Below are 12,199 nucleotides of genomic sequence, written 5' to 3'. Positions count from 1 at the left end.
ATTTTAGTTTTCAGTTAAGTTTTCAGAAATGTTGGGTATTGTAATTAAACAATTTTCTCTGATCGTAATTAGGAAAAAAACTAACGTCAGCGTGCCTTCAACTATTTTCTACTCTTCTTGACTTTTCTATTTATTGTAGGAATTTGTAAACAATGTGATATGAACGACGCAGAATAAGGATTTTCTACAGGTGCCATAATGGTAAAATACGAACCTATTGCTTTTAATAAAATTCGTTCAAAGCCATGAATCGGGGACTCAAACATAACGCAAAGCACAAGGGCCCCAACGAAGGTCTGTAGTATGTGAGAGAAGCACAAGACGGCCTGAAAAACAAATTTAGTTTATAATAAATAATATCGACAGTGTGTAAAACAATTTGAGTTTGCAAAAGTAGTAACAATGTGATGGTATGTTTAAAACTTATTAATATCGTCCAAAATAACACGATCGCTTTGTATTGATTTTTTATGGTTTTACGCAGAGAAGAACTGTTCTTAATTCTATGGTTTTACGTTTTGTTTTATGAGAGAAGTTTGCGATTTTCGTATGGTCATTTTAAACTTGACACTGGCTAGAACATTCCAGTTAGGGGTGGAAAAAGCAAAAAAAAACTTAGAAGAAGATTTTCGTATGAATGTTAATTCAATTTATGAAAATATTGTAAGTAAATATAACAAGCCCATTTAACACTTTTTATATAAAGGTACATATTTATATTTTTTAAAAAGTATTTTTGAATGAGCGATACAAAAGTTATTGATTAACCTAAGTAACTGAGAAAATCATTAAAAAAAAAATCATTTTGAAGGCACAGTTCATTAAAATTTTTAATAACCTTTGTTATGTGTAGATAGCAGAAAGTTTTTGTGTAAAATATTTAACTGTGCGTACTAACATCATCATCATTCCCTTTCCGCACCTAATGGTGCATAGGGCAATGCATTGGTACACCGCAGTGTATCTTGATCATTTTTGTTACACGAAGGTAAGACAGGGACCAGTACAGGGACTATGAAATATTCCAATGTAAAAACACCCTTTCAAATGAATATTTCATGTCAACCATGTCCAGGAATCGAATCCGGGAAATCTTGCATGGTAGGCAAATGCGCTGATCACTACGTCACGAGGCCGACACCGCGAGTACTAACACTAACAAAAATAGCTTGTTACTTGGTTCACCGACAGGCCCTTACACATTAATTATTATAAGTCATTTAATATTCAAACGTAATGAAAATAAATTTAAAAAGTTAAGAAAATCATCAATTTAAGTTTTAAGTAAATGACTGTTATTTCGGTTGGAGGATTAGGAATTCGGCTTATTATTTTATTTGAAAAAATGTTTTATAACTGGTGTGTGGTAATGTGGTTATTCCAAATGACATAACTGAAATATATAAATTGTTTCAGTCGTTTTTTATTTGTATAATAAATTTGAATGAACTTCCTACTAGAATTTTCACTAAAAAACTAAGCTTAAATCGATACCCATCATCATAATTGAACGTATTTATGCAGAAAGCAGCCAGCCATAGAAAAGTGAAACTGAGATAATAGCACTTTTGTGAAAAGAGTGAATTATCAAATCTACACAATAGTTGGAATGTTTTTGACTTCAACAAATGATAAACAATGAATACACGAGTTTTTTTTTATATGACAAACGAGAATTCAAATTTGTATTTCACCAGTTTTAATGATTTTTAAAGTACCATAAGATTTTTCTAATGCTGTGGGTGTTTTCTGCAAATTTAGAAATGCCGTTTTTGTAATCGACATCATTTTCAGAAGGTGATTAATACAGTTTTTAGTATGAAGCGGCCTGGCTGTTTTTATCAGAACATAGAATTGACATCACTGTTCCTGATAACATTAATGTCTAATATTTTCAAAATTGTGGATTGGCTGCTTTCTGCATAACTACGTTCAATTATTCTATGTCCGCTCCCTAGTTGGAGCATATGGTATCCACAAAGGACTATCTCTATCGGCTGCCAGCTCTTGTGCGTCCTCCCAAGTGAGGTTCTCGTCCCGAAGTTCTGACATAAACTGCCGACGAACAGTCAGCAGTGGACGTCAAGGACGTCGAGAACCTGATGCCTTGTAAAGTAGGCAAGCGTGGTTTAATCCATGCTACCTACATGATATTATAAATGCGAAAGTGTGTTTGTCCGTTTATTTGTTTGTGTTTATTTCTCGTCGCAACGGAACTGCCAGTCGACTTGATAGTGCCAGAGAGCTAAGAAGTGACATAGGCTACTTTCCATATTTAAAAAAAACACTTGGGAAATTTCTTAGTGGAAAAATTAATTCTTCTTTCACGTCGTGACGGAGCGACCGATTAACATGATTTTTTGCATAGGGATAGCCGGAGAGCTGACAAGTGTCACAAATCTCTTTCCTGGCAGTCGATACAGGCTCCTTTTTATCCCGATAGAGTGTATCATTCAATAGGAAAAAAATCTTATTGTTAAACGACAAAAGTAATTCATCATCATCATTCCATGTCCGCTCCCTAGTTGGAGCATATAGTGTTCACGAAGATCCTCCAAGCATATCTGTCGGCTGCCAGCTCCTGTACATCCTCCCAAGTCAGGTTTACGTCCCGTAGTTCTGACATAAACCGCCGACGAACGGCAAGCGTGGTTATGGCGCTCAGAAGGCATCCGCAGTACATGGCCAAGCCAACCGTGTCGCCTCCGCTTGATGACGGTTGTCACCGGAGTTAGTTGTGTCCTTTCTCTCATTACTTTATTCCACCCAAAAGTAATTGATTAATCATCAAACAGTAATTACTTTTTAATATTATTATAAAATGCATAATTTACCGCCTTAGAACGGGGAATCTATCCCTAGTTAGGCAGTTTAGATGAACTACTAGCAAAAATAAAAGATATGCAAGTTGTTCTTTAAGCCCTGTCGCATCCAAAACGACGATGATCAGTATGGGCAAGAAGACATATTAGCACATTAAAAAAAATATTTAGAACAAAGATTAAAAAAAAAAAAGAAATATTAAAAAAATCAAATGGTTGCTTATTTCTGCACGGGAGAAGTGAGGGGAGCGCGGCGCAGTATCAGACTCCCCCCTATCCCCTCCTCGTTTCACCCCTGCAGAAGTAAGCAACTATTTGCTTTTTTAATATTTTAATTTTTAAAATTTTGTTTGTTCTAAAAAAATATTTTAATATGCCAATATGTCTTCTTGCTCATACTGATTATCGTGGTTTCGGATGTGACAGGGTTTAATGAACACCCTGCATATGTTTACTTTTACTACTTATAAATAATTCATTGTAAATTGCTGTAAAAAATATGTAAAAAATAAATAAATAAATAAAATAATTAAACAAAATCAATAAACTAATTTCTCCCTAATACCACGCAAGCGAAGTCGCGGGTAGAAGCAAGTATATTGTAATTGTCAAGTGCTTCTATGATGAACAAGTGTACTGTCCATACGTGTGAGCGCGGCAAGGCAACCCCTCACCGCGCCCGCGCTGCGCCGCCCACTATGGCCGAGCACCTTATATTTCACCCTTTGTGTTAAAGTACATTTTTTACACAAAAAGGTACACTTACCAAACCATAAATGCTCAAATGAACGGACTCTCTTAAAGTTCCGAGAGAATGTAATTCCACAAGTCCATTGACTAAGTATGCGCAGAATGTTAGCCTTCCTAATGGTATTAAGGGTTTCCATAAAAACAGTTTTTCTAGAGGTCCTGGAAAAAACATTTAAAAAACGTCAAATTCAACGAATATGTAATATTAAGGTACGTAGATATTTTGGCAGATTTTTAAAACACAAATTAATCTAGAGGAATAATAATTTAGCCTATTTTCGTTGATATTTTTTTAAAATTCAAAGGCGATTATAATATTTTTGGTAGTAATCGGCTTCAACGCTTAAAACCAATTTAATTGAGTAATTTTTATATACATGGTGTTCTTTAAACCCGGTCTCATATGACACCACGATGATCAGTATGGGCAAGAAGACATATTAGCATATTAAAAATAATATTTAGAACAAAGAAAATTTTTGAAAATAAAATATTAAAAAAACAAATGGTTGCTTACTTCTGCAGGGGAGAAGTGAGGGGAGCGCGGCGCAGTATTAGACTCCCGCCTTCCCCCTCCTCGTTTCACCCCTGCAGAAGTAAGCAACCATTAGCTTTTTTTATATTTTATTTTTTTTAAATTTTATTAGTTCTAAAAAAATATTTTAATGTGCCAATATGTCTTCTTGCTCATACTGATAATCGTGGTTTCGAATGTGACAGGGTTTAAAGAACACCCTGTATAATATTTTTTTGTATATGAAAGTGCATAAAAAATCTAGAATAATATTGTGAAATAATTCGTACATAGGTAATGCTATATATTTTGATTACCTCCGTTTTTGGTTGAGCAAACTATGAGAAGCCAACCAGTGGATCCTGCCCAGGCAATCCGATGTAGAGCGGAATATATTGCTGAGTACAGGGGGCTATAATTGTAAAATGACTGGAAAAATACTGAAAGTGTTAACACTGAGCTAGTTCCACAAACAATGGCCAGAACCCATCCTATTATCAGCTGTTTCCTCTCTAATTTGTACCTAGAAGAAAGAAACAGGCAATTGGTCTTTTTATGCGCTACTAGACGTTTGTGGACTACATATACTAGAGCATTTTCCGTTGATATAAATATTGATATTTGGTACATTAAAATAAAATAAAATCACTTTGTTTTTATGTACCATATAATTTTTTTATAATTTGACAACCAACTAGTTTCGGCAATACTATGCCTTCTTTAGTGTTAATTACAAACTAACATAACACATGTATATACAATTTTCACAGTGAAGGTAGAGTGGGCGTGGCTACGGGGGTAGAGAAGAGAGGGGGTTTGTGTGTGGATTTAGGTTTACAAGTTGCACTTTACAAGTTGAGGTGCCATGACCGCAAGTCATTTTAAATAGAAAAAACATCACGTACTATTAAAACTAGAGTTAAAGAACATATGAGATGTCTTAAAAACAATAATTTTTTGTTTGCAGTTTGCTGACCATATCCTAGCAAATAGTCACTCATTCGATGTCGATCTTTGAAGATGGCATCGAAATTCTACATACAAACAAAAAAGAGTATGCACTTGATTATTTTGAAATATTGGAGATTAGAAAGGCTGTAAATAAAAATTTAAATATTATTAATAAACAAATAAATCTTAGTAATAGTCCCATTTTAAATATGTTCCCTCTCCCTAAATCCACACACAAACCCCTTCTCTTCTCTAACCTCGTACCCACGCTCACTCTCCCTTCACTGTGAAACATTTATATACGTTATGTTAGTTTGTAATTAACCCTGAAGAAGGCATAGTGTTGCCGAAACTAGTTGGTTGTCAAATTATAAAAAATATAAGTCGTACATAAAAACAAAGTGATTTTATTTTATTTTAATGTATAAAATAATAATGTTCCACAAAGTGAGTGCTTCAAACATCAAAAATATTAATATTTAGTATTATTAGGTATATAGGAAGAAATTACCTTAATGCAATATGCCCGCTCTTTAACGTATATGAAATGTTTAATAAATAGTAAATAAATATTTATTTATTTTAAAATATCGGTCTTTCCGAAAGTCAGCATTGTTGTAGCGTCTGACTTTTTATATTTTTTATATTGTAGGTTTTTGTTTAGATAAATGAGCCTTTCATGAAATAAATTTGAAAAATGCAAGTGATTACCAGCAAGCATTTAAATAAATAAAAAATAGTCATTGTTTGTATGATATTATTTATGTGTAATGAATTATAGTGTAACTTCTTCACTTTTACATTACGCAAACAGGTTTTGCGATCAATCCACGCATTTAGAGACATTACTTAAAGTGAGGAAAGTACATTCAATTGTCCTCACAATCAAGTTATTTTCTGCATAAGATGCAGACAATAACTTGATAAAATCGAGTATATACTCACAGAATGCATCAAGTTAACAGTCTTTATATATTTAAAATATTTTTAAATATAGATGCAAGATGTTGATTTTAAATTTTATGATTACTTTTTCAAAGCTTAAAAAAATGTTGTGGGAGAAATAATGCGTTGAAAGAATAAAAAAGCTTTGAATGCGATTATGTCGGAACATGTTTTATAACGTATGCTTATCTTTTAGATCTTAATAATGTTTGTACCTATTGCTTTGAAAATTTTTAGAATATCTTTAATTTTTTTCATTGTAAAGGAAAAATATGAAACCTGCTGACAAGCCGGTTTCTTATTTTTGCTTAACATATGACAACATGGATGAAGAACATTAAAAAAAAAAGAAACTCAAAATATTGTTGATTATTTTTCCTTGTATATTTTTTGTTCATATTTACCCTTTCAAATGAAAAAAAAAAAAATAATGCATTTTGTCAGTAAAGCCACGATATGTAGATAACAACAGAGAACAGTGAACATATTTTTACTGGATTGTTTACGTTTAAGAAGTGTATACAATATGAGTTTTTATATATATATATTTTTTTATTTTTTTTTTATTTATTGGGGATATCAACAGTAATACATGTAACAAAAATACAACAAATAAAATATACAGAGAATAAAACCAATGACAGATATCCACAGAAATACAATTAATACACGTACAATACATACTAGTGTGTTCGTGTGAGTGAGTGAGTGAGAGGGTGGGTGTTATATTGGAATGAGGGTGGACATGTGTGTAAATATTGCACAAGTGTCAAGTGTCGAAAATGTAAATATATTAAAAATATTAAGAATTAGAGATAAAAAATAATAATAAAATAAAATAAAATAAAATAAGACTTTATTATTGAAACTAAGTATAAGACAAAAAAGTATGTTTTAAGACGCGCATTTTAAATGTTATTTCTTCACAATCAAATGGATCAATAAGGGAAGAATTCAAATTATATTCACTAACAAAACGTATAAGTGGAGAGTTCTGGGCATAGTTCGTACGAACTGCTGGCAGATGAAATAGAGAGCTCGACGTGTGACGGGTGCGGTAGCCGGGGACATTTAATGATAACTCCGACAACTTGATAAATTTTTACAATAATTTAATTTAATCGAATTTGAATTGTATTAATTTATAAATAGATAATTTTATTTAAATGTGAATTTCATTAGTGCTTACATGTGTATACAATATGTGTTTTATATTATTAAATTATTTTTTATAATAATTTATGTTACTAATAAAATTACATGTAAACACTCATGTGTATTTTATAAGTGTTTACATGTAATTGATGAAAAATAAGTAGTGCCTTTTTTTATTTACGTATTTCTGTATTAGAAATATAATTTTTTTATTGTTTGTACATCAAAAAAATAAATATTATGTGATCCTAATGTAGGTACTTTCCTCAACTCGAGTTTTGTTTCTGAATACGTCCGTAAGTTTCCTGCAAGGCATCTACCTAGCTTTTTTTCTCTTTGATATATATAATCTGATAAGCATGTTATTTGTCCTGTATCGATTGTCTTTGCTTTTTTTCTAACGTTTGTCAGACGCAGTTCTCGATACTCGAGAAAAGTTACAATATTTAAACGGAATTTTAAGTTAAGTTATGGGACATATTAATGAGTTCAAAATGCTCACCCATTCGCTTGAATTTTATGCAAAACGTATCCACTTATTAGTCCTACAAAATATGCGTTGGCTCTCATGTGGGTTTTAATATAAGCTTCCTTAAAATAGTAGTTACTGGAAAGATCAACCACCTCCCTGGAAAAATGACAAAATAATTATTAAAGCTAATTTGTCCAAAATAATGACCTTTCTCTTATAAGAATAGAAGCATCTATTTTGGAAAATAAAGTGCGCTTAACCATAATTTTGTTAAATATATTTTGATTATTGCAGTAAATATGTAATTTATATACAATTCAATATGCCTTAAACACCAACATATCATATTAAGTCATCTTTCAACAGATTTGGAGTTCTGGACGGACTCACTTTGAATCTTTACTCTCCGTAACAAAAACATTTAAGTTTGTAAATGAAAATTCTTGATGGAAGTTCATTGTAATTTATTATAGAAATAAAAGACGAGTGATACTTTGATCCACATATTTGGAATATCCAGTGACCGGTTTCAGTTTACGTTGCACCTAAATGCCATAAACTTGACAAACTATAAATTCTCGAAATTAATAGATTAAAATATAAACCCGACGTAGAATGATTTAATTATCAGATAACACACGTGCATTCTCCATTACTATACCCATTGTAATATATTTTTACCGATGACTTTTTACCCTTTGTTTTTCAGAAATCATAATTGACAAAAATCATACTCACGAAGGATGGGATACAAAAAAATAATACTTAAACTCATTAAAATAGCATTATATCAACTTATTAGTTAACCCAAAAAAAATTTGATAATGATCCTTAAGATAAAAATAACTTTATTTTATTTACTTTCTTATAATTTTGAATTATCCTTACCTCTTTTTTGTATAAATACATTGAACTTCTTAATAAAGATACCATTTTTGAAGATGTCGCGAAAGCGATGGATATTCACTGGATATTCCAAATTTATGGATTAAAGTATCACTCGTCTTTTATTTCTATAGTAAATCTCCTTGACAACATTACTTTACAAATGGCGGTCATGAAATGTTAAAATACTAACAAATAAAAATGACGTATTACTTTGGATATGGGAGCAGAGTAGGATCCAGTTCTTGCCAGTATGTAATGATAAAAGGTATTATGGTTGAAATGCACGTTATGACTCCGAGTATCCATTGTCCAACTTTGGGCCATTTCCACAGGGGGTAGATTATTGCCGGTGCCAGGAAGAAAAGCTGAGTATCAACTGAGAGGTACCACGATTGGAACATGCACTGAAAAATATGACACGAAAATGTGACGCGATTAAGACAGTAATTACAACATGAACATTTATCAACAATATTTTAAAGTTTGTCCAAATTTTTGTAGACAAGGACTGGATTCGACTCCCTGGGGAGCTGTTTACATTAACATATTACAACAGGGATGAAGAACATTTAAGAGAAGGTAATGTAGTCTAGGCATCTACAGGGCTTATGACCTGTCAATGGCTGGTTTAAGTGGCCACTTTACACACTGTGTAACATTCACCATTCTGCCTATATTTGAACATCTATATTCCTTCAATTCTTTCATCTGTTGATGTTTGTGAAGTTAAAGAGCCGAAACCTCTATTTATGCGGGTGAGATTCATCTAATTGAATTGTTTCACCAACATACTAGGCAACGCCTGAAAAAAAAGGTTTCAGCTCTTTATTTATTTATTTATTGTGGATAACTTAACAAGGGCGCTTTACATGGTGATTCTATTGTTAAGTTAATTTAATTGAAGCTTTTAAATTTGTAATTTAATTAAAATAATTTATTTTGTTGTCACGTGCTACGGATTTATTCAAATGATTTAGAGAACAAGTGGGTTTTAAGTTTTTTCCGAAACATCACTTCACTTTCACAGCCTCGCACCTCTGCTGGGAGAGCGTTCCATGCCATAGGGCCTGCGACCGCAAATGCGCGCTCACCAAATTTAGTGCGCTGTTTGCGTAGAGGTATAATAACTTTTCCTCTCGCCGTAGACGTAGCTGATCTAAGCGTGAGACGCCTGTCAGCTAGTTCATCTGGAATGCATAGTTCCCTTAGATATTCCGGAGCCGAGTTGTGCAGTGACTTATACATAAGCCAACAGAGTTTGTATTCGACCCTCTGTGGAAAACGTAGCCAGTGTAGTTCCCGAAGTAGTGGAGTGATATGACTGAACTTAGAGATTCCGAAAATAAGTCTCGCTGCGGCATTCAATACAGATTGTAGGCGAGTCATTTTGTTCATTGGTAGACCTGCATAGATACCATTACAATAATCGACTCTAGACACTACAAACGCATTTATTAATTGACGGGCGGCATCAACCGGCAAATTTTTGCGTATGCATTTAATTTGTCTCAGCTGGTAGAAGCATGAACTTATCGTTCTACTAATGTGAGCGTCAAGAGATAGGTCAGAATTGAGTAAAACTCCCAGTAGTTTAACGGTGGGTAAAACGGTACTCCCTACATTGGGTAGAGCCGTATCCTGGATCAAATTCTGTCGTCTGGCTGAAGCCTCCCACGGTTGTTCAGTTTTTGATGGGTTTAATGTTAGTCTGTTTTCAGCCATCTTCACTAACTTCACAAACATCAACAGATGAACGAATTGAAGGAATATAGATGTTAAAATATAGGCAGAATGGTGAATGTTACACAGTGTGTAAAGTGGCTACTTAAACCAGCCAATCAATTTATCAAAAAAATTAAAAAACTCATCTTAGATAGCAGGATTCCATCTATATAGTACATTTTATTTTAATTTAAAAAAAAATACGGAATTGATTTGTAGAGCACGGCCCCAGGGCCTGTTGTTGAATCGGAGACAGTAGTATGAGTATGAGTATGGGTGGAGAATTGATCGTTTGGTGGAGGGATTCCCTTTTTTTAATTTTTAAACGAGAAAGGAGAGAAGTTCTTGGAACTGTTAGACTTACCTATGTTTATATTGCAGACCCGACGATTGAGTCTGGTTGCGTACGGCGAACCAGTTTGTTCATAAAATAATTCAACAAGACATTGGCAAAAGCATTAAATTTCATATGCAACGTCATTTTTATTAAAAAAAAAAAACGAAAATTCGCAAAGCTTTTGTTCCATGCAATAGATCGAAATGGCATATCTATAGCCGTAGCTCGTTATTACTTTGAGAAAGGAATACCGTGTTAGTTTCGAATCGGGACGGCGTACATACTTCCCGGATCTCGCTTCGAAAGGAAGAAAAACGTACACGTAGTAATACAAAGAAATAGGTTACAGCTTACCAAATTATCAGTATTTATATAGTTATTTATGTAGAGAATATTTGTCCACCAGGAATTGAGACAGCGTTCCTTCTCAAGCACCATTCTAGCGTCCCATAGGGGACCACTTCCTAGTTTGTCTAGCCAGGTCATGTATAGAGCTATTACTACGAAGTATGATGGAGTTACTCTAAAAAAAGAAAAAAAGCATAAGATTAATATTTTACTTACGGAATAAGATACGAAATTTATATATTTTTCAAGTTGAAAACAGTACTAACTCAGTTTTCTGAGAAGTATTTATTTTGTGTAAAAACAGTAAAATACATTTAGTTTTCTCAGTGATTTCAAGGTATCAAGGCTTAAAAATAAATATAAATTTGGTAAAATTTAAAACATACTTTTGGTCTTACCAAAGTTTACACTATTTTACAAGTAATTAAAATATATATGCTGACACGTGTTTTTTTTTTATTTTTTATATAGGAGTTGCTTTATTATTTACCTTGCTTATAATATACAAGGTTTATATTTCAAAAGTGGATTTTTCTGCAATTAAATTTCTTTAAATTGATCTAAACTGTTGGGATCAGGAGGGATATACTAATGTGGGCTAATCAGGAACTTCTCAGCATTTGCTTATGTGGAGAGGAAACCACTCAAAACTCTTCAGGAGAAGCCGGCCTGTTGGCAGTAGTCAACAGGCCTTCCGTTCCACTAGAGGAGTGTTCGGCATTTTCTTCCCTACTTTGGTTTATTTTACCAATAGCCTGCACTATATTGATCATGTATAATACTACCTCTCGTGTGAGTTCTTTTGCTGACACGTGTTCAGTGTTTCACGTCCAGCCTACATATTCTCGAAAAAGCACCAAGGTATTATTGATAAGATTAAGAAAGGGTCTCTGCGGTGGTTTGATCATGTAGAACGAATGGACGACGAAAGAATGGTAAAACAAGTATATATAGCAAAAATGAACAGTAACGTTAGACAAGGACGACCAAGGAAGACGTGGCATGATCAGATAAACCAAAATCTTAAGTCTGATCATGTCAAAAGCCGGCAGAACCGAAGGGCATGTATGACAAGATGCATGAATGTGGATGAAGCTGGAAATGTACGCTAGGATAGACGTGTGTGGCGGTCCATTTTCTGTGCCTACCCCTACGGGGAAATGGCGTGATGGTAGTAGTAGTAGTAATTGGCAGGTTTAAGTGACCACATTACAAACTGTGTAACATTCACGATTTTGCCTATGTTTAAACATCTACATTTCCTCAACTCTTCCATTTGTTGACTATTTTGAAGT

General features: G+C 33.3%; 1 protein-coding gene across 1 annotated transcript in view; it reads right to left on the bottom strand.

Annotated features, from left to right (window-relative positions):
* LOC148281646 (nose resistant to fluoxetine protein 6-like) overlaps nucleotides 1-12,199 on the bottom strand; it is a 73,388-nt gene that overhangs the window by 967 nt on the left and 60,222 nt on the right. Inside the window, exons 6-11 of the mRNA XM_088226392.1 lie at nucleotides 10,911-11,079; nucleotides 8,708-8,901; nucleotides 7,640-7,765; nucleotides 4,404-4,609; nucleotides 3,589-3,731; nucleotides 215-326 (exon numbers count right to left, since the gene is read on the bottom strand). Coding sequence (XP_088082518.1) covers nucleotides 215-326; nucleotides 3,589-3,731; nucleotides 4,404-4,609; nucleotides 7,640-7,765; nucleotides 8,708-8,901; nucleotides 10,911-11,079 — 950 coding nt within the window. The remainder of the gene's footprint in view (nucleotides 1-214; nucleotides 327-3,588; nucleotides 3,732-4,403; nucleotides 4,610-7,639; nucleotides 7,766-8,707; nucleotides 8,902-10,910; nucleotides 11,080-12,199) is intronic.

This window comes from Micrasema longulum, unplaced genomic scaffold (assembly GCF_059751315.1).
Source record: "Micrasema longulum isolate JH-2025_06_02 unplaced genomic scaffold, ASM5975131v1 h1tg000428l, whole genome shotgun sequence".
Classification (NCBI taxonomy): Eukaryota; Metazoa; Arthropoda; class Insecta; order Trichoptera; family Brachycentridae; genus Micrasema; species Micrasema longulum.
This window is presented reverse-complemented; position numbering and strand designations above follow the sequence as displayed.